Genomic DNA, 21,191 nt, shown 5'->3' on the forward strand with positions numbered 1-21,191 from the left:
CCTGCAAATGCATATTCGTCGTTCACAAATGCACTCCTCGATGATCTACTCAAGAAGAGACATTTGCGAGTGCTCCTTTTCGCCCCTAGCGGTGTCCCATCACCATCATGTCTTCAAAGGGAGATGAGGTCATTGTCCCGCTGAGCTCCAGTTATATTTCCGATGGCACGCGAGATGCGTGGCCGATGGAAAGTAACTGGAGGCCAGCCGATGACAGGATATATCGGCAGAAGCTGGCCGTGATATGGATGAGAAAGAGAGGTGAATACAGACAAGGTAGGTTATGATCGAATCGCATCGAGCTGCTGGCCTACCAAAGCCCAATCATCGTCACAAATCATTGCATGAACGAGTGCATACCCGCCTGAACCGGGAAATCTGCTGCGCACTGTTTTGAAGGCTCCTGCATGCACATGGATTATGAACTGTCTTGAAATGTGGATTGCACAGCATGTCCTGATACCAAGCGCGTCCTAACGGGATCCAGGCCTTAGTTACATCTTGGAAAAGATGCCTGATAACTATGTTGTTTTTGAGCGACCACGCCCATCTGGCTCGACAGTAAGTTAGTCCTTGAAGCTCTTGAGCTTTGTCACTGCTGAAATTGACCCAAACACACAGTGGCCAAAGGCCGTATGGGGCCACCCCTCGAGAGCACCATTTAACTCACCCAACCAGATGTTTCCTCATTTCTGCTGGCTCATGAGTGGCAGCGTTGACCAATGCACGTGCGACCACTGTAAACGGCTTGATGCCGGCCCAGGTGAGCAGACCCGAGGCTCCGCTTTTCTGAGTCTCCGCTGACAGGCTCTTCGCAGTTGGGCGGTTAAAAAACTCATTTCTGACCATTGACCGCAATGGTTCTAGCAGGGGTACCATGAGCACTTCTAGCGGGTCTAGGTCAAAGAGTCGCCCAACGTCCAGTGGCGTAAAGCGCAAGGTTCAACAGCAAGCCTTGGATTCTGAGGGTACACCGGACTTTTTCCGGGCGGCAATCAAAAGGCTCAAGGCGGCTAAGACGCTGGACGAGCCCGTTAGGGAGCCCAAGAGTATGGATTGGAGGGTGGAATGCAAGCCTTTACAGGTGCATTTGAAAAGCCTGGAGCTGCAGAGTTCATTTATACCTCGCGTGGGTGAAGTTGTCCTATGGACGCCGTGCACAGACTACGATCTTGTCTTTGATCAGAGGAGCGAGACATATCAAATGTATTCACGTCGAGAGAAGAGGTTTCTCGAATATCCTGACTGGCGAGCGGGCACCATTGGTCAGACGCCCGAAGAGCCCGTTGTCCAGGAGGATCTCGTTGAACCCGTGCGCAAGCGCTTTGCTGTGAATTACTCTGGCTTCCGCGTGGAGACCTTTCCCGATCCAAACGACGACGACAAGAGCCTGTCACTACAGTCCAAATACATTCACATCAACTGCATACGACCGTTCTACTTTTGGCCGATATTTTTGTACGGCATACCCCAAGAAAAATGGCATCCATCCATCAAGTATGCGATGACGGTAATGTCTTCATTTTCGCTGGTAGGCAAGCAACGGTTCAAAGGGGAATGGCCGAATGCATCCGTCTACTCTCAAGGAATCTTCCTGGGGCCAGAGCTGCTGATTCTCGGGGACGTGGTACGGCTGAAACCCCCCGGGGCCAAGCTGGGAGAGGAGTTACCTCCCGTGACCGATGTCATGGTTATCGACCAGATCGAGATTCAGCTTTTATCATGTATTGAGCGAGTGACATCTCCACTGCTAGCATCGAAACATCGGGTTTACCTCTATGGGAGAGTGTACAGTCTTTCGCCGGGCAGGGCCTATCGGGCGCCTGGGATGGACAAAAGGCTTGAACCGCTGACGCCGAGGGAAGTGGTTGAGGTGTTTCAGAAACCTAACATGAATGGCTACGGATCGTGGTACGCGGTGCATCCACCAGGTACTTCTCTCAAAGTATCGCTGGATATGATCATTGGCCGATGTTGGGAGCCCGATGCCATGAAACTAGCCTTCGGCAGCACGTCTCTGGGGTTGGACCTCCACGGGATGCTCGCCAGCCAGCAGTGGTCGCGGCAGACCGACAATCGGATGGAAGACGGCCAGAAATGGTTCTGGGCCGACTCCCGCACCCTGGCGCTGGGCATTGACAGCCTCAACGGAGAGGACGTGGCGGGATACAACGAAGCACGGGACCCGAAAATGTGGCGGAAGGTCCTCGCAAAACTGGATCGCAAGTCCAAGCAGCCAGTCGTGGTCAAATCACCGAACAAGGCACGGAAGCATCTCGGGAACAAGGACGCGATAAAGTCAACGAGAATAACAAGGGCCAGTGCTGTCCCCGACGATACATTGACCGCAGGCACAACGACTAATGGGAGTCTGGATGGCGTCTATAGCGAGGAAGCAGCAACGATTATGGATGACGAAATCGACAGCATTCCCAACGACAGCAGCGACGAGCTGATTCTTCTACCCGATCAAAACAGCCAAATCCAAGTACAAGACGACGATGACGACGATGAGGATTGGGAACCCCGGCCCACACTCCGACGTCGCCGACCGAATCGAGCCGTCGTCGACCACACTAAAGATGAAGAACCGCTGCCGCAGGAAGGAGTCAAGACAGAACCAGTCAGCGACATCCGCAATAACAATAGCAAACCAACCAGTACCGTCGAAGTCATAGATTTGACCGGAATCGCCAGCGAAGATGCAGACAACGACTCCGAGCCTCCCCTGCGAATAAGAAGAAATACCCGCATGTCGAAAGACACGAACAAGCGCGTTGGCACTCCTGAGCTTCCGAATCCGCCGTCCAGCCACAAGACTACGCCAAAGGGCAATGTTAGGCAAGCACCAGGGGAAGCACAGGAAGTGAGCGAGACATCTGAAGAGATGATGGTAGAAAGTGGTGGCTCGGACTCCTCGCTCTTCGTTTCACAGCACTGACGCACTTTTGTGCTCGCTTGGAACATGGGCTACGATTGTGTGATATAGTTACTCTGCATAGCCATACTTATATTTTGTACTATATGCAATGCCACGGTTGATCATAAAAATATCATTGAGATGGACGCTGGGAAGAATGCAGCGGCGGAAAGGGGATCAATACGTCCGCGCCACGACCTCCCTGGCGAAGTCCGCAAACGTCACACCCGGTTTGACCTCCTCCTTGAGGTTCGGCTGGGTGAAGATTGCGAGAGTATTCCGCGCGATTCTCGCAGTGCCAGCGTTCGCCGTATCAGAAACTCCCCTCACGAAATGCGGCACTGCACGGAATCTTCCCTGCGTGATGAGTTCCAGCGCTTCGCCCGTTTGGAAAGCGAGACAATCCTTAGGGATGTTCACTTTGACGATAGCGCCTGTGCGGGAGCGGATGTAGAGGCCGGCGGATGGGTCGGGAGAGGATGGGAGTTCGGGGAGAGGCTGTAACTCTGTTGTGCCGTCCGAGGTTGGGAGGCTTGCCGCTGGAGGGTTTGCGGCTTCGTCGATGAACATGGCAGAAGTAAGGCCAGTGAGACAACCATGATCGAGGTGCGTTGCGCACCAATCGTCGTTTTCGCCATCCTCGGCCTCCTTTGTGGTGTCAGGAGAGGGCGTAGAATCTTGTTCCCGCGGGAAATAATGCAGCAATCGGCCCTTGGTTGTTAGACTGCTTCGAACAACCCTCTCCAGGTACCCCTCTTGGTATCCCTCGATGTTCTCCTTGGCGAACCGATCGCAAGCGCGCGCCACCAGCGCCGCCGTATCGATAATCAAAGAGGTGAGCTCTTCGACATTCTTTCGAAAGCCAGGAAGTTTGCTCTCGTCCGGCCAGATATTCGGCGCCGTGTACTGTGGGAAATCGGGGTAATCGTCTGCTGGAGCATTCTGCAGCGATGGGTCCTGATAAAAGGCGCAGTTGAAGTAGTAGGATCCCTTCAGCGTATCAAAATGTCCGGATCGCAACGTTTCCTTGCCGCATGACCAGCCTACGAGGTATTTCGACTGCGGGCATTCTAGCCGTGCTGGACGTTTATCAGCGATCAACGAAGATTTGACGAAATGTCCCTTTCACGAACCGAGTTCGTCGGCCGGCAAATTGGCAAGATACGACGCGCTGGAAAGAACCGAGGCGCGTAGACGAGCGAACTTCGGCGGCAGATCCTTGACAACAATGATCCCCAGACTCTGTGGCCCAAAGGCCGCGGTCAATGTCGAAGATGGGACCGTGCCTGGTTTTCGGAATTAGTTTCGCGCTTCCTGCATTGATTAAGGAGGAACGGGGGTGCTAACCATTGACAAGGTCCTGCAGACTCACCGTCACGGGCTCTTCGTGGGTTATCGAGACCATCTTGCTTATCGCGCTCAATTGAATGTGAACCTTCAAGTTGGTGTTCTGTTCACCACTGCGGAGATGAAGCCTTAACAACGAAACCCCACCAGCGTCTTGCGGGTATCAGCGGAGTTCGGATGCAACGTGCCGCGAACCTTAGATGGTTTTCAAGAATCTCGCTATCTCCCTTCGGCCCTCGGATTTCGCAACAACCTCTGTATGTAGCGCACCGGATATGACCGTTCGCTCTACGTCCAACCCGTGTTCCTTGCACACCCCCTCCAATTTGGCCGCTTGGCCTGCCGGCACCACCTCATCCCTCTCGGCTTCCAGCATCAAGATCCTAGGCAAGCGACCTTGCGATCTGCGTCCGACTCTCCCAATCCGCTCCAGTGCTTGCACACTGTCCCAATTTGATCTCAGAAATGGGGTCAAGTAGCGATAAGGAAGCCACCTTTGCGGGTAAAATGCCACCAACAGGTCTTTGAGACTGGTGAAGGGCGTCTCCATGACGATTCCATGGATGACAGCCTCGGTGTTGTCGCTTGGATGTTGCGACTCCAAAAACTCAGCCACGAGATTCGTCGCGACACCCGCGCCAATACTCTGTCCCCAGAGGACAATCTTTGCGCGTTCGTTGCCATGCGCGTAACGCTGCAATGTCCAGCGCAGTGCGGCTGACGCATCGCGCGCGATGCCTTTGGCTGTAGGCTTGCCGGCGGATTTCCAGTATCCGCGGTAAGAGGCCGCCACAATTGAGACGTTGGAATGATTTCTATGGGCCTCCTTTATTGTAGAAGAGAGATAGGGCAACCTTGGTGGCATAGACGAGGCATTTCTGGCACCGTCAGCGATCTACTCGCACGATAAATACGTAGAAAACGCCGGAGACGTACCCCTGAAAATACAACACGACTAGTCTCTCCGAATCCTTCGTCACATTCGCAGTATCCTCGGACGGAATCTCACCTACGACCAACGCAAGGCGCGTGTTATCCTCTGCAACAGTACTCTCCTCTTTCCAGCGCACGGGCGCACACAACCTCTCATATGCCTCGACGGTCTCAGACCGCGAGAATGGAGGAATGTTTGGCATGTAGATGATCTTGTTCTGGAACAAGACCATCATGATGCATTTGTATGTCCAAAGTGTGAGCCCGAGGCCCAGAAACACAAGGGGCGGAGTCCATATACTTGAAGAGACAAAGGAACGCGAGTGTACTGCTATTCTTGGGTTTCTAAGGCTGCGGTGCTGGTTGTTGGAGCTGAGAGTATGACGGTGCTGGTTGGTGAGAGAAGGCCCGGGGCGAGGGTGATGGCAAGGGTGATGATGACAGATATGCAAACTTTGGATCCTGACCTGCGGATGCAGGTGCAGACGCGTGGGTATTCGTTTCATTGCCAAGCGGAGATTGCATATCAAGCGCGTGAGAATACATGATGGTCGTGTTTAAGCTGGAGCTAGGTCCCCATGATGTTGAGCTCGGAAGCCGAAAGCTTTAGCTGCACACCCCCTCTTAGACACCGTAAATGTCTCCACATACTGGCGATGGCATACGCAAGTCGAACCCTGCTCTTTCATATGCAAATTCAAAACAATGATATATAATACACTGAGACTTAATTTATACATTTCTCGTCACAGCCCTCAACGTCCCAAACGGCAACACATCTCCAATCCTCTTCATGCCAGTAAAGAGCATTACCAGCCGATCAACACCACAGCCCCAGCCGCCCGTCGGAGGCAGCCCCCATTCTAAAGCCTGGAGATACGCCTCATCGAGCTCGCCCCATTCCTGAGTATCCTTGTTGTATTCTAGTTGCTCCATGAATTTCCTTCGCTGCTCAAACGGCGAGTTCTCTTCTTCATATGCGTTGACGTATTCTCGTCCGTCGATGAAGAGCTCGCAGCGAGCGGCAACGCGTTGTTCTGGGCGAGAAGGATGATTGAATGACTTCGAGAGAGGAGAGACGCACTCCGGCGGGTAGACGATGAACGTCGGGTTGGTACATTGAGGCTCGAGGTAGTGGGAGCAGAGCTTATCGATGAGTCTGGGAAGAGTGGGTATGTCAGGGAGTGGGATTGCTAGGTCGGCGAAGAGGTTCTTGAGGTCGGCTTCCGCACTGGGGGAATTCAGTGCTGGTAGGCTCCGGCCAATAGCTTCCTCAATTGCAGGAATGAAATCAATTCTTCGAAACGGGGTTGTAAAGTCTACATCGGGGCCGTCAAGGCTCGAACCGATGTCGTTCTTAAACTTAGCTATGTGTGACGCCATGCCCGACATGAACGTCTCCGTCAGAGACATGAGATCTTCCAAGTTTGAGTATGCTTGGTAGAACTCGCAAGTAGTAAACTCGGGGTTATGTGTTCGATCGATGCCTTTTCAAGTCAATATGGTAACATAGCCCTGAGCACTTTGACTTACCTTCATTGCGAAAAGAGGAGCCAATCTCAAATATCTTGTCAAAACCTCCAATGACCAATCGCTTCAACCATAGTTCCGGCGCGATTCTCAGCGATAATCGTTTCTCTGGGAACTCGGTGGCTGAGGTAACGAACGGACGTGCGGTCGCACCCCCTGCCTCGCCCGCGATGATTGGGGTGTTGACTTCCATGAAAGACCGCTCAGTGAAGAACTGGCGGATATACTGAATCAAAGTCGACCGTACACGCAAGGTATCGGCAGCATGTTGGTCTGCAAGAAACTGGACATGGCGAGGATACGGAGAATTCTCGTGCTCGTGTGCATCAACCGGGACATCATGCAACGACGGCGAAAGGAGCACTGGAAGCTCAGTCACTCGCAAAGTAAGCTCACCTCGTCCCGTCCGGTGCGGATTTCCTGTAATGGCTGCTCTCGATTAGTCTGAAGTCTCCCACCAAAGTCTTCCAAAGAGAAGGGGGACGAACAAAAGGCATCTCCGCGACGGAGCAGACGGTAAAATTCCTTGAACCTTTCCGGGCTTACATCTTCGAGCAGTCGCTTATTGCACATGGCTTGCACTTTGACGCCATCCTGCACAAGGTCGAAAAAGATCAATTTGCTTCCAGCCAGTCTATAGGATCGTATTCTGCCTACAAAAAATCTAAGTACATGGAGGTTTTCTGCCAGGGCGGAAGTCGCTACATACCCTGAAGCACGACAGTGTCCTCCTCAATGACCTGGTTAGGCTCAAGATGATTATAGCGAGAACAAAACTCCGGGATGCTGATCTTGCGACCATCGGTTGGTATCCGAGGGTAGGGGTTAGGAACGGCATTGTGGACTTCCTGGATACGATCCTTGACGCCTTTTTCAGCGGACGCTATTGTATGATTCCATCGAACAGTCCTTGCGGTCTGTAAACCTAGAGGGCGAAACAATGGGGGCGTTCTGTGCGACGACTGGCAACTTCTACTATTCAAGACTAGTCAGCGCGCTTGTTTACAAGTAGATCTCAGACGAAAACTTCAAGAGTGCTCAGTTCAGGGCCCGAAAGCAACCGTTGAATCTCAGTGTGCGACGAACATTTACGACGCACGTCATTGCAGCGGTTCTAAAAGTGGTGGTATTTCATCTCTGGGAAGGAAAGGCTTCGGGTTTGGTAGCACTCACCAGATGAAGCGCTCTCCCAGAAATCTCTGGGAGACTCTTCTTGGACCAATTGACAACATTGGCCTATTGACTGACTGGATGCTGCATTTCTTGTAGGTAGTTGTGGCGTTTATCAGAGTGAACGCGCCCATTTCACGCGAAGACCCGATGAAATTTCTTGGTCCGATTCTGCCGGTTGGTCCAAGCTCCAACCAGAATCCGCAAACCCAGCTGGCGATCCGATCGGCTCTGATAAACTAGAAAAATCATCGCCAGCATCTTCACCAAGAGGGTCGGTTCTCAATACATTTTTACGGAATGAAATTCTTCTGACAGTTGCGCAGACCACGCCTTAATTCTATAATTCTCAGCCCCTTTCGACGAAACAACCGAGCAAGATGTCCTTCCTCTTCGGCGGCCAACCCAAGCTCTCTTCAGAGCAGAAAATCGCCGCGGCGGAAACCGAAGTCGAAGTGATTTCGGACATGTTCAACCGGTACGATACGAACGCAGCGCATAATCCTTTTCATATCACTTTTCACGGCAACAGCTGACCCGAAACCTGGTATTGCAGATTGACTCAATCCTGCATCAACAAGTGCATCCCCAACGACTACCGGGAAAGTGACCTCAACAAGGGCGAGTCCGTCTGCCTGGATCGCTGCGTGGCAAAATTCTTCGAGGTAAACATTAAGGTCAGCGAGAAGATGCAGAATGAGGCCGCTGCTGGCCGGCAGGCCGCCGGAGGTATGGGAGGATTTGGGCTCTAATATAACTGCGGCCCGGGATTGCTCGAAACCGTGGCCGAAATTGAGTTGCCGCATTCTCTCTACTCCAATTCGATGTCTTCTCATGGTAAACGATTGGTGGAATTGGGCGCGGTTCAGTAAAACTTTGGAACGCTCAATAATGTACAGTATCTGTCCTAAATCAAGACTCGCTATGAAAATGCATCACACAAAACCCCCAACGCCAGGCCACCCGAAAATGCCTTGAACATCGCTGTACATTCGTAAAATGCACACGTCGCTCATGCACGTCCAAATATCCTGCTAATCCACGACAACAATGAAGAGCCATGCTGCTGCCGTTCACCATTAACCAACCCCTTGATTCGCGCCTCAATTTCCACCACTTGCCGCTCAAACTCCCGGAGACCGTCCTCGACTTCATCCACCTTCGACTGCAGAACATTGAGCTCGTAGTCCAGTTTGGCACCAAGGAGCTCCAGCCTTTTGATGCTTTCGGTGAGTCGAGTCGTCTCGTCCCCCAGAAACTGGGCAATACGCTCGCGGAGGCCTTGAAACTCTTCGCTGCGCTCAGGATACATGGCATTCAACTCTTCGTGCAGGGAACTGGCCTGCTGGAGCAGGCGTCCAACAGAGTCCACTTGCTCCTCAACCCAAGGGATCGTTTTCTGGCTCAGATCCTGGATCCGTGAGCGGAAGATCTGTGCGTCGGAAAATAACACATCTTCTAAACGCATCGCACGTTCTAAATCCGATTCCTGTCCGAGAACGTCATTTCGGAAGCCTTCCCAACCAAGAACGACCTCCTCCGCAATACTAAATGAAAGATGTCGGGGCCAGCGGGCATTTCGCGACAAACGCTCGTTGGGACAGCTCACTGGCACACTCTGTGACCGACGCAGACTCCTCGATGGGGACCCCGGCGATGGTTCCTGGCTCTGCTCGGTCGGACCATCGGTGGATCGAGTTTTGGACAATTCGAGGTCCGTTATTTCGCCACCGTCCTCCGTTGCTTGAGTTGAGAGATCCTGGGAATTTAAACGTGAAATGTCCACTTTACTCTCATCCGGAGTAGGCTCGGCTTCAATGTGTATTTCCGGAATAGGCTTGGTTATCGGGGATGCTACGTTGCTTCCCTCGCCTTGATTATCCCGGGGTGGACTTTTCGGTTGTTTCTTCCCGGGCAGCTCTCCGTGGGTATGGAATACGGCGCCGTCGGACTCACTTTCGACTCCATTGCCGTGGATATACTCATTCTCCGGGAAAGCCCCAGTATCCTTGCTGAACTTGTATGCGTGGTGAGACCTACGGCCGGATATGCCGACGGCGTCTTTGAATCGGCCAAATCCTGCTCTGGCGTCCGACACCTTGCCCGTAAGACTCCGTGACACAATTTTCCCCAGATTTTGCTCTCGATCATCTGATGATAGATTTGATTCCCCTTCATGCGTGGCAGGACTTTCTGATCCGCCCCGGCGCCTACGACTTGTCCACACGTAGCCCCCTTGATCGTCGTTTCCAAAGACGAGATCATCCATCTCTGGCGCAAGCTCCGAACCATGGCGATTGTGAGTTTTTCGAGGTTTCCCATGCCAGAGCCACCGCGCTCGCTCGCCAGTGACTAACTGGACAAACCGCTCCAGATCCAACGTCTCAACATCTCCAATGCCTACTTTATCCCTCCCGACCATGCCCATTACCATTTCACCGCCTTTCCCGCTCAGCTCGGCGACGGTGTGCTTGACCGCTCCTGTCCAACTCTCGGATGTGGACGCGGCCGCCTTGGCTGTGACACGGTGTAACCGGTCCAATGTTTGTCGATCCAGTCGCCGTGTTTTCTTCAGTTTCTGGGACTTTTGGAAGCTTCCAATGCCGGCTTTTAGGGCCCGTGTATCGAATACGTCCTTGGGAACTGGAGCCCCATAAGCATGCAGCCGATTGCGAGCACCCATGAATGTGCCCAGCAGAGCTGCGACCGTCATTGGGCCTAAAGTACCGTCATTTGGCTCGACATTGTAGAGATCTGTCCCGATATCTGCCCACCAGTCCACAATTGCTTTCTCCGTCACGTCGCAAAGGAGGCCATCGACATACTCTGGAGCCAGCTTATCAAAAATTGTCAACGCAGTTTGGCACTGCTTCACTAGCTCAACCACGGCTGAATACAGCGGCACGCGTTCACTGGTCCGGTACAGTTGATAGAATTTGGCTTCTACCACTGGTGACGGCGGATGTAGATTCAGGCCTGCTCGGCCAGCACATCCTAGTCTCTTCAGGTTTTCATTGACAACGAAAGTATCCCTGTGTCCTTTCACATCGCCGTTTGGTACCGAAATCACAGTCAATGCAGAATGTAATGCACTTAGGTTGGTAACCATCAGCGTGCCCAAAGGCGTTTCTCGAGGGGAAGCCAGGCACTGTTGCACCGCCGTGAAATAGAGCTTCACCCGCGGAGACCAGAGGTTTCGGTCCATGGGCACAGCCAGCACACCAACCTGGATCGTATGGGAAGGGTCGCCAGTGTAAGTAGCGATGATGAACGTAGGATGAGCGCGAGAACAAGCCCATTGTTCAACGATGTATGTTTCGTATCCTTGCAGTGTTGTGCTCCGGCTTAGAACCACCGTTGTCGGGTCATCTTCGAGGTATCGAAAGGCGACTGGGTCCGGCAATACGATCCTCTGCTGATCCTCATTCCTCGTCATTACCGTCGCAACAGGTTGGCCGTTCTTCGACGTTGGACGATCGACGTCACCGGCTTGGGACTCGGACGTTGCGCTGTTCTTTTTCAGGGCAGAAGTAGGCGAGGCCTGGGCGCTCAGTTGTTCCGGCGGCGCCATGGCTCCAGTCAGGGCACGATTTGCTGTCACCGACTTTTGAGTGGATGCGCTGTCGACCCCGGAGGGTCATTCGAACTGATGCAATCAGAAAAGTAGCCAAGCATGTCTGAGATTTGAAACGGGGTATCGTAACCGCTTAAGCACTGCCCCAGCTTCACATCGCCGGGGTGCTTTGTGGTGGTGAGTTTCAAGGGCTTGAATGATCAAACTCCTTCGTAGTTGTGGGTACTATCCTAGCGTTCCTGAGACCCTCGTTCCAGTTAAGAATCCGATTGGGACGCAGGATACCAAGTTGAATTTTTCAGCAGACGGACAAAAGGTACAGTCATTGACTCATTGTCTAAGGTTTCAGCGACAAGAGCGCAATTTTTGATTATCTGCGCACATGGGGGCACGTGGACCTGGCTCGTTTGTGACCTTAATTAGATTTAGGGTGGCCGCGGTTAGGCGGAGTTCGGGTCGGTGGAATTACGTAGGCACTGGAGTCTGGGGGAGCGTATGGTATGGCAGGCCGGTTCTCCGTACTGCAGGGAAAACCAGCGACGGAATGCCCCTAGCTTAGGGCCGTCTTAGGGCCTGTGCTTACTTACAGTTGACCGACCATGCTCTGTTTAGGCGGGGAACCAAACACGCCAAATCAAAGTGGCGCAACAACCCGCATGACCGCCACTGGCATCTTCGACCTCCTTCCAGCACGAGTCCCTCACAATCCCGCGACCTGACCTCGATTCTAGAACGGCGAATGGCTGGCCACCTTTCAGAGCTACTCCTCTACATTGTCGAAGTGTGAATCGCTATGGATGTCCTCCAAAAAGAGCACGAACGGCTCTCGAAGCGTCTAAGCAGCTCCAAAACCGTCGATGAGATCCAAAAGACCATCGATCTCCTGCAAGAAGCCCGCAACACGATCGCCGCCGGTATGTTCAACAACGGACAGAATGACAGTGCACGTACGCATACTGATCGTGTGCAGATCCAACAAAGGCGTCCATTACTCTAGCCAAACTGCAGAATCCCGTCAAGGCGGCATTCGATGCGACTAACGAGAGTCTGAAAGAGACGCATAGCAGCCTCAATAAGTATTCCAAAGCGCTGGATAAGGTAAGACCTCCGCGTGGCTCGTAACTCAGATCGTCGCGGGCTTTGACTAAGACGGTGCTCTTTCGCAGCTATTCAAAGATCGGCCGCTACCCAGTTCGGATGATGACGCCCTCTCTTCCTCTTCGTCTCTCGTAAGTCGCGCCATTGTAATGCACCTTCTCCGGGAAGGTCAATTCTCCGTCGCGTCCACGTTTCTCTCCGAGTTGTCGCAGAAAAAGGAATCCTCGCGACCTCAAGAGCAGAAAACAAATGGCGCCGAGGCATCACCATCGCTGGAGGATATTCAGACGGGCGAGTTACGGGAGCAATTCGCAACTATGTACCACATTCTTCATCAACTGAAATTCGAGTCGAATCTCCTTCCTGCAATACAATGGGCTCGGGAACATCGGCAGCAATTGCAAGCGCGCGGCAGCCACCTCGAGTTCGAGCTGTGTCGACTGCAGTTTGTCTGGCTCTTCCACGGTGGCGGGAATCCTCAGGCATCGATGGCAGCCGGTCGGCAGGCAGCACTTGAATACGCACGCAGAGAGTTTCATGCGTTCGTGCCAGACCACTTGCGGGAAATTCAGCAGCTGATGGGCGCGATGGCATTCTGCCCTAATCTCGAGACATCGCCATACCGTGCCATCTTTCACAATCCGACGGCATGGTCGGATGTGGCTCAGTCCTTTACCCGCGAGTTCTGCTCGCTGCTCGGGCTGTCAGCAGATTCGCCACTGTATATTGCGGCAACAGCCGGAGCCATCGCGCTCCCGACATTGATGAAGGTTCAGACCATCATGAAGGCAAAGCGGACCGAATGGACTTCGCAGAACGAGCTACCGGTAAGCCATCCCATTATCTCCACCGCTACTATTTACTTGTTCTATCCCTCTATGCACGGAAAATCCCGTTGACACGAAGATACCCGAAGGTCGAAATTCCCTTGCCTCCCTCATATCTCTTCCACTCGATTTTTGTTTGCCCGGTGTCCAAGGAACAAACTACGGACGAGAACCCACCGATGATGATGCCGTGCGGTCATGTGATTGCGAACGATTCGCTACAACGTCTCAGCAAAGGTGGCAAATTCAAATGCCCCTACTGTCCGAGCGAAAGCCATGCCCGCGATGCACGAAAAGTGATTCTCTAAAGTTTGTATTTTTGCAAGGTGTTTGTTCCCTTTCCAGCATCTCGAGCAGGCATCGGGATGGACACGTGGTCAATATATCGGGACTCGGGAGAAGGCGTTGGGAGGAGCGTCGGCGTACATACTACTATGTCTATCATTTTCTCTGATTAGTTCTCATAGGAAGGAATTGACTTTGTCCAGCGAAGCTAGTGGCTGCCTTGCTGGCCATGCTAAGTGACTCAAACGCACCATGGAGGGCGGCTGCCAACGATGATTTGCTCGACTCACTCCACCCGCCCATGTCTTTGGGAGTCTCCGACACCGGAACAGGGAACCGGAAACCCGCAGCAGCGTAGCAAGGAATATGACTCCTCTCATTTCCCCCGTTCCTGCTGCAGCTGAGCCAATCTGAACCCATCAAGATACAGCTAAGGCGGCAGCAGCAGCACATTTAATTCGCTCATGCCGGTCACATGACTTCGCGTCATTTTGGCGATTGCCCAAAACCACTTAACGCGTGCCTGGTCGCGTCTCGGCTGCCAGCCTAGGGCAAAGTCAAACAAACGACTCGATAAATCGACTGCGACGATCCGGGATTCCGGTCCAGGCTCTGCAGCCTCCGCAGAATGAGCCTCCCTAGCAGTATAAATACCCCTGACACTCCTCTGTCTGGTGGCTTGGTTGGGCTGGGTTGTTGGTCTCGCTGATGATTAATGATTATTGAGATGGACAGATGAGATGAGAGCATGTCATAGTCATCCATTATTTGAATCATCAGATTTCTAATTCCAGATCCCATCCCCCATCTCTTCCATCTCCAGAGAGAGGAAAATCAAAGGAGATGTTCTCCAAACATCACACCCACGGCCGGTCCGACAGCTTTAATGCCAGATATCGAGCCGGCAAATCGACGGGCCGAAGCATGAAGCGCTCGTTTCAGGACCATCTCGGTGATTCACGACGGACAGAGCGAGAGACTAGACCAGAGGGTGTACCAAATGCACGGTAAGATTTTATTTTCCCAACCCATAAGGGAATTACATTCATCGAAGAACATCAACTAACATCCTCTTCTATCTAGAACTCTCACCTCCCCCGTCATCACTATCTGCGTAGGACCCGAAAAGCGACTCTTTGCCGCACATGAAGAAATCCTCTGCATGTCCCCGGTCTTTGCCGATGTCTGTCGAGGACAGTTTTTCGAATCCCCCGACACTCACAGCAAGACCATCAGCCTGCCGGAGGAGCAGCCCGAGGTCTTCTCCTGCGTCCTCGAGTATCTGTACAAGGGAGACTATTACCCGCGGTTGCTGCACAACAGGCGCCGAAACACCTGGGAGTTGGAAAATGAAGCCAACGACATGGATGTCGATGGCACGGAGAAAGGCGATGCGACAATCGTGGATCAGGCCACGGGGAATGTAATTCTGAAGGACACTGCTGTCTAGTACGTTAGACCAAAACAACTTCGGTATCACGATAGACATCTTGGCTAACTGGATGAAAAATAGTTGTGCGGCAGAACGCTACAGCCTCTCCGGGCTCAAGCGCCTCGCTCTCCGCAAGCAGGGCCTGCAGTCCGGCATTCAGTGCAGCACCATCCTCGCCAGCGCGCGTTACGCGTACGCTCACACTCCAGACACTGACTCGAAGCTGCGTGCGCACTACCTCGCCCTCATCATCCGCTGCAGGTCGACCTTCAAACGGAGCGGTACTATGCAGATGGAGATGGAGCAGGGCGGGAAGCTGTTCTTTGATCTCTTTGTTGCCATGTGCAATTATATTGTGAGTCCTCATCAATTTAAAGTGTGCATCGGGACTCAGTTTGTTGTGCTAACGAGTAGGACAGGATGATCTCACCGACGCTTGCAAGTCTCCGCGGTCGGCCTAAGTGCGGTCTTGCCCGATATCTCTGCTCGCTCTTTTATGAATACAATGAGAAAGTTCGGCAAGATTGGACTTTGCTCACTTCCCCTGTTCATTCCTTGGCCGCTCATCTTGATGCTCTGATACGCGGTGAAAATGTAATACTCTGTACCAAGATCGAAGGTTTTTTGGTTGATTGTACTATTATGTGTACTATCCTATGCTCATTGGACAGATTGAAGACTGCCTTTAGCTACCAATGGAGAATACACGAGTCTAGCCTCTTGGATTCTTTGATTGAGCCTTTTGCCTTTGTAGGTATCGGCGGACCGGTACCCATGGTAGGATGGTAGCATGTGCCGCTTATCCAGTGACAAAGTCGACTCCGGTCAGCCCGGCCGGGCGTTTCCATCTGCATGATTCACGGGTGCAGACTCGTGAAGAAGGATGTGGAGCTTCCCTCATCATTAGGGCCATTTCACATCATACTCCCGTTCCCGGAAAAGCACCATTCTTGCTGAGGACAACCATGCTTCGTTCCCGGGAGATGTACCCTTTCATCAGATTCTGCCCCACTGTTAGTGATGTTCCCGATGCCAAACAGACTGAAAATCACCTTGTAAATAAGGTTTGCTAGGAGACATTCGACTTCGTCCATATCGATCCTTGACCGATCGTCTGCCTTGGTTCCAATGCGTAGAGCGGCTGCGAACTCTACAACGGGAACACGCGTCCGCCGGATAGGCGTGGCCGGCGCGGGCTGATCCGGCTTGACAGGTTCATAGCCTCCGTTGATGAAGACCTTCCGGAACAGATTCCGTAACGCGAGATCTCGACCTCGTTCAAGAGGAAGATAGATGCGACGTTTAGCAAACTCATCTGCACCAGCGGACATGGCGGCATCGAAGCCGACTAGATCGCCTTGCTTGATGCAGTTGCACAGAGGCCGAAAAAGGCTCTCCAGTCGCGGGAAGGGTTCTAAAAGCTTGCGACTCGGGATAGTATGTGTGTTGACGATATGACAAGGGACTAGATACGTAAGGATCAATCTAGCTACCATTAGTCACGAAGATTACATGGTATCAAGGGTGCTCACTCTCTGTTTCGGTAGGCATCTTTATGACACATCAGCCATGCTTTTGTCAAGTATTCTTCGGCCTGCCACAATCAGTTATGAGCGGTGTTCAATGCACAATTGGGTACATACCTCTGCGTAATTTTCCTCGAGGAAGTTGATGACGCCAACATAATAGTTAAATGTCACTATGTGTGACTTGGGAAATGCTTCCATTCCCGGAAGATCATCAGATGATGCATCCAGAGCTCGAAGAAGATTCTTAGAAAGTCCGATTTGATTCAGCTACACATACGAGTCAGTCAGCTAATCACAAGGAATCATCCCTGTCAAGATACCTTGAAGTATGTTTTGAACAGGAGATTAGTGGTGCCGTATATCCCCCATTTTCGTGACTCCTCCAAAGGCGCTCTGCTCAGTAAATTAACAATCATCCATTACTTGACCACAAATCCCGTACCTATCCGTCAGACATAACGTGAACATGCGGTTGATCGTCCTGGCGGCTTCTTCGAGTCTGACATTCTTGTTTGTTTCGGCCACAATATCATCTTGAAGTGCAGATTGATACGCAGTTGGGTCCGACGATGACTCCGCATCTGCTCTCATTGCAAATGATCGAAGATATTTTCCCACCACGTAAAGGCACGGAATTGTCCATGCCGAAAAACTCCCAGTGGAATAGCCACGGATCAGCTGCTGTGCCACGTCATTCCATGCTTCAAACACTTTAACCCAGCTTCCTTCTTGCGGTGACTCTTGCAGCTTGATAAGCTCCCGAGTAGCCTTCCAGTACGCGGTGAAGACATTGACCCATGCATTTCCCTCTTGCTTCGGGATTTTAACACCTCTACTCCGGTCATGAAGGAGCGCGCGCTGGATGTCCGCCTGGCAATTGGCACTGTTAGTTGAGTAGTAGAAGGTGTGAAGTCGGTCCGGGTCCCCCGGGGTTGCTTCTGGCGTCAATGCCGTCGCCAGTAGCGGTCCCGAACCCTGGGCATGGGCTGCCTTAAAATCGTTCAGAATGGACATGGTCTAACTGCGTAATTCTGAGAGCAAAGCGGCAGACACTCGATATGCCCTCGTTCTAACAGTCGAAGTCAGTAGATTACTAGTACGTAGTACGAAGTAAACACGACTATGAGCGTCCTTTTGTGTCTCTGAACTTGAACGTCACGTTCATTTGGTGAAAGAGGAAAGCGTGGCTAGGCTCCTGTGGGGCACCCTTCCGATGTGTGGCTAGTGACTCCTAAAAAGGCTAGTGTGTGGCTGGGCTTCCACTTTCGCTTAATTCGGGGCCACAGCCCTAGCACAAGCACTTTGAAATTCTTTTGGTTGTGGGCTTTCGTCAGGAAAGGCACTTCTCGCTCCAGCCTCGACAACGTCAATACGACAAAGTGAGTAGCGCATTCTGTATTTCGCAGATAGATTTTTTGCTAACAGTGACGCAGATGGGTAGGTTTCTCTTCCATTCTCCGTTGCCTCCCGGTCCCTTCGGCTCGTCAACTCGGTCGCCCGGCTTGTGAATTCGTGAGACCACACGCCAATTGCAGGGGAAATACTTATCCGCATGGAGATTTGAATGGATTGGTGCGGAGGAAGATATAAGATCTTTCGAAGGGTGTTTGGTCGCAGCGGAACCGGCGTCGACATTCGAGCCTACTTGACCGATGGGATTTGGAGCTGCAATATGGGATTATTGTCACGCCAGGGACCGTTTGGCTAACGCAGCGCTCAAGGTCGGTTCAAGGAATACCAGATCATCGGGCGCCACCTGCCCACCGAGGCGAACCCGACGCCGAAGCTGTACCGGATGCGCATCTTTGCGCCCAACCCCGTTGTGGCCAAGTCGCGCTTCTGGTACTTCATGACGAAGCTCAAGAAGATCAAGAAGGCCAACGGCGAGATCGTCAACGTCAGCGTGGTATGTTGGATTCGGACGCAATGGCAATATTCTGGCTATGAATACGCTCTAATGGGTAATATTAGATCCATGAGAAGCGCCCGCTGAAGATCAAGAACTTCGGTATCTGGCTGCGCTACGACTCGCGCTCGGGCACCCACAACATGTACAAGGAGTTCCGCGAGCTCACCCGTGCGGATGCTGTCGAGGCTCTGTACCAGGACATGGCTGCCCGTCACCGTGCTCGTTTCGGTTCCATTCACGTCAGTAGCCCCCATCAAGACAAGCTCTACGTCGACGTTGCTGACAACCGCACAGATCATTCGCGTCGTCGAGATCGACGACAAGGAGAAGATCCGTCGTCCTTACATCCGACAACTCGTCACCAAGGACCTCAAGTTCCCTCTGCCTCACCGCGTCGCCAAGCAACCCGGGAAGAAGGTCTTCGCTTACTCGCGGCCTTCTACTTTTGCTTAAATGCGTGCGGATTTTCTGGGACTGGAAAGGCAGTTAATGACTTGTTTCTTAACAAAGATAGTCAACGAAAAGAACAGTTTCTTGCAACGAGTTCCTTTCAATCAAGCTTGACTGTATATCAGTGGGATAGGGCATCAACAAATGGTTCTCCTAGACCGTTGATTGCATGAAGTAGGGTTTCCTGCCACCAACAGGTCGGTACGGAGTAGGGAACGCGCCAGAGTGACCATTGTACAATCCAGCAACTGAAAAATACCGAGGTGTATCATGAGATGCGGACTCTTGTCCAATCTCCATCTCAATCAGGCTGCTACAACAGACTGCGAGGCGTCTCGCCGTATGCTAGAATGCACCGTGCTATTGACACGGCCGGCACGGTCACCACGCGCCGAGACGAGGGGCCGAATTATCAGCCGCATTGGAGATTGCCGTTCTTTCCAATCGGGCGTCCCAGTCGGCCTTCGCTTACATAGCAGAGGGACTGATTCTTTCATATGATCTCCATGGTGCAGGGCCGTATCTTTCGTGCTCAACTTCCAGAACAAATAGCATACCACTTTAGCCAGTTGGTGTTACTTCAGCGGATGTCAAACTTGGCAAACTTGGCAAACTCAATTGCCAAATTGCGTCATGGGCTTCCAGTCTTGTGGTCCCATTGGCCCGATCTCCTGAATTTTGACAAATCCAGTAAAGCGTGTCTTGTTTCGGCCCGTGTAAGCTCGCCAAGCCCATCCATCACTGAAGTAATCAACATCACTCTCTTCCTCTTCAACCTCTGTACATTGACATCAATTGACTTGCTAGGTGATCCACGATGTTCGCGCGAGCTACATTCCGGGTCTCCCAGCGCGCGGGACAAGTACGAATACAGCCCTGCCCTTCTTTTCAAGATAGATTTGCTGACAATTTGAACAAAGGCTTTCCGCAGATACTACAGCAGCGAGGCTGCAGCTCCCAAGGGTAGCGGCCTCAAGACGCTTGCCCTTGGAGTCGGCGCTGTCGGCGTTGCTGCTGGTCTGTACGAATACGTGTTCGCTCCTGGGGTTGCTGAACCCAAGGAACGTCCCAAGGTCTTCACGGGTGGTGACCAGGGATGGATTGACCTCAAGCTCAGTGAAATTGAGACCATCAATCACAATACGAAGCGATTCCGCTTCGAACTGCCAGATAAGGAGGCTGTGTCTGGGCTACATATTGCCTGTACGTTTCTACCCATAACTCTGTGCCTTTTTGGCATGGTGGGGCATTTATGCTGATGCGTACGGCATGTTTATAGCTGCCATCCTAACGAAATACAAGCCCCCGACTGCGGACAAGCCTATTATTCGCCCGTACACTCCCATTTCAGATGAAGGTACGAATATGAATATTAGTGAGCATGGTTTACTACGGTTCGGTCATTGACACACACCCAGATCAACCCGGCTACCTGGATCTCATCGTGAAGCGCTATCCCAATGGTCCCATGTCTGAACACCTTCACAGCATGAACGTAGGCCAGCGTTTGGATTTCAAGGGCCCGATCCCCAAGTACCCCTGGGAGCCCAACAAGCACAAGCACATTGCCCTGATCGCCGGTGGCACGGGCATCACGCCCATGTACCAGCTGATCCGTGCCATCTTCAAGAACCCCGACGACAAGACCAAGGTGACGCTGGTCTTTGGTAATATTTCCGAGGAGGACATCCTTCTGAAGAAGGAACTCCAGGAAATCGAGAACACGTACCCGCAGCGGTTCCGTGCGTTCTACGTCCTGGACAACCCGCCCAAGGAGTGGACTGGCGGAAAGGGCTACATCACCAAGGAGCTCCTCAAGACCGTTCTCCCAGAGCCCAAGGAGGAGAACATCAAGATCTTCGTCTGCGGTCCGCCGGGCATGTACAAGGCCATTAGCGGAACTAAGGCCAGCCCCAAGGACCAGGGCGAGCTGTCTGGCATCCTCAAGGAGCTGGGATACAGCAAGGACCAGGTGTACAAGTTCTAAGCTTCTGTACTCATATTTTGGATGTACTCCCCTCTCTATGATTTGGGACAAGCTACTAGGTATAGCTGTCAGTGTTAAAAAGGACAGGGAATTGTTGATATGATAGAAAAAAGAAATGGTGGCTCAAATCCAAATGGCATCGAATGGGGAGTTCGGCAAATCCTGTTAATTCAGCTCTCGTCAAGTTCGCTACTCTGGCT

At 52.3% G+C, this 21,191-nt stretch overlaps 11 protein-coding genes across 11 annotated transcripts; 6 read left to right on the forward strand and 5 right to left on the reverse strand.

Annotated features, from left to right (window-relative positions):
• Positions 1-107: 107 nt before the first annotated feature.
• On the forward strand, positions 108-2,941 carry VTN49DRAFT_4657 (uncharacterized protein; the record flags this gene model as incomplete). Its single annotated transcript, XM_069412627.1, has 4 exons — positions 108-276; positions 488-561; positions 622-763; positions 819-2,941. The coding sequence occupies 4 exons, from the start codon at positions 108-110 to the stop codon at positions 2,939-2,941; spliced, it is 2,508 nt and encodes an 835-aa protein (XP_069267852.1).
• Positions 2,942-3,097: 156 nt separating this feature from the next.
• Positions 3,098-4,325, reverse strand: VTN49DRAFT_4658 (uncharacterized protein; the record flags this gene model as incomplete). Its single annotated transcript, XM_069412628.1, has 3 exons — positions 3,098-3,999; positions 4,054-4,206; positions 4,268-4,325. 3 exons carry the CDS (start codon positions 4,323-4,325, stop codon positions 3,098-3,100), a joined length of 1,113 nt encoding a protein of 370 aa, XP_069267853.1.
• Positions 4,326-4,463: 138 nt separating this feature from the next.
• On the reverse strand, positions 4,464-5,436 carry VTN49DRAFT_4659 (uncharacterized protein; the record flags this gene model as incomplete). Its single annotated transcript, XM_069412629.1, has 2 exons — positions 4,464-5,145; positions 5,204-5,436. 2 exons carry the CDS (start codon positions 5,434-5,436, stop codon positions 4,464-4,466), a joined length of 915 nt encoding a protein of 304 aa, XP_069267854.1.
• Positions 5,437-5,932: 496 nt separating this feature from the next.
• Positions 5,933-7,962, reverse strand: VTN49DRAFT_4660 (uncharacterized protein; the record flags this gene model as incomplete). The annotated part of the gene is made up of 5 exons (XM_069412631.1): positions 5,933-6,687; positions 6,734-7,159; positions 7,219-7,383; positions 7,440-7,705; positions 7,904-7,962. The coding sequence occupies 5 exons, from the start codon at positions 7,960-7,962 to the stop codon at positions 5,933-5,935; spliced, it is 1,671 nt and encodes a 556-aa protein (XP_069267855.1).
• Positions 7,963-8,280: 318 nt separating this feature from the next.
• Positions 8,281-8,652, forward strand: VTN49DRAFT_4661 (uncharacterized protein; the record flags this gene model as incomplete). The annotated part of the gene is made up of 2 exons (XM_069412632.1): positions 8,281-8,378; positions 8,457-8,652. 2 exons carry the CDS (start codon positions 8,281-8,283, stop codon positions 8,650-8,652), a joined length of 294 nt encoding a protein of 97 aa, XP_069267856.1.
• Positions 8,653-8,912: 260 nt separating this feature from the next.
• Positions 8,913-11,471, reverse strand: VTN49DRAFT_4662 (uncharacterized protein; the record flags this gene model as incomplete). The annotated part of the gene is made up of 1 exon (XM_069412633.1): positions 8,913-11,471. One exon carries the CDS (start codon positions 11,469-11,471, stop codon positions 8,913-8,915), a length of 2,559 nt encoding a protein of 852 aa, XP_069267857.1.
• A 796-nt stretch (positions 11,472-12,267) lies between these two features.
• VTN49DRAFT_4663 (uncharacterized protein) lies at positions 12,268-13,707 on the forward strand (the record flags this gene model as incomplete). Its single annotated transcript, XM_069412634.1, has 4 exons — positions 12,268-12,388; positions 12,445-12,572; positions 12,641-13,399; positions 13,489-13,707. The coding sequence occupies 4 exons, from the start codon at positions 12,268-12,270 to the stop codon at positions 13,705-13,707; spliced, it is 1,227 nt and encodes a 408-aa protein (XP_069267858.1).
• An 820-nt stretch (positions 13,708-14,527) lies between these two features.
• Positions 14,528-15,577, forward strand: VTN49DRAFT_4664 (uncharacterized protein; the record flags this gene model as incomplete). Its single annotated transcript, XM_069412635.1, has 4 exons — positions 14,528-14,691; positions 14,768-15,133; positions 15,198-15,471; positions 15,536-15,577. 4 exons carry the CDS (start codon positions 14,528-14,530, stop codon positions 15,575-15,577), a joined length of 846 nt encoding a protein of 281 aa, XP_069267859.1.
• Positions 15,578-16,035: 458 nt separating this feature from the next.
• On the reverse strand, positions 16,036-17,659 carry VTN49DRAFT_4665 (uncharacterized protein; the record flags this gene model as incomplete). The annotated part of the gene is made up of 6 exons (XM_069412636.1): positions 16,036-16,119; positions 16,169-16,601; positions 16,649-16,710; positions 16,760-16,912; positions 16,966-17,038; positions 17,088-17,659. The coding sequence occupies 6 exons, from the start codon at positions 17,657-17,659 to the stop codon at positions 16,036-16,038; spliced, it is 1,377 nt and encodes a 458-aa protein (XP_069267860.1).
• Positions 17,660-18,078: 419 nt separating this feature from the next.
• On the forward strand, positions 18,079-19,007 carry VTN49DRAFT_4666 (60S ribosomal protein eL20; the record flags this gene model as incomplete). Its single annotated transcript, XM_069412637.1, has 4 exons — positions 18,079-18,082; positions 18,367-18,551; positions 18,617-18,793; positions 18,849-19,007. 4 exons carry the CDS (start codon positions 18,079-18,081, stop codon positions 19,005-19,007), a joined length of 525 nt encoding a protein of 174 aa, XP_069267861.1.
• An 814-nt stretch (positions 19,008-19,821) lies between these two features.
• On the forward strand, positions 19,822-20,991 carry VTN49DRAFT_4667 (uncharacterized protein; the record flags this gene model as incomplete). Its single annotated transcript, XM_069412638.1, has 4 exons — positions 19,822-19,866; positions 19,925-20,207; positions 20,284-20,361; positions 20,423-20,991. The coding sequence occupies 4 exons, from the start codon at positions 19,822-19,824 to the stop codon at positions 20,989-20,991; spliced, it is 975 nt and encodes a 324-aa protein (XP_069267862.1).
• Between the last annotated feature and the right edge of the window lie 200 nt (positions 20,992-21,191).

The sequence above is a fragment of the Thermomyces lanuginosus genome (genome assembly GCF_041956635.1).
Source record: "Thermomyces lanuginosus strain ATCC 200065 unplaced genomic scaffold VTN49scaffold_31, whole genome shotgun sequence".
Classification (NCBI taxonomy): domain Eukaryota; kingdom Fungi; phylum Ascomycota; class Eurotiomycetes; order Eurotiales; family Trichocomaceae; genus Thermomyces; species Thermomyces lanuginosus.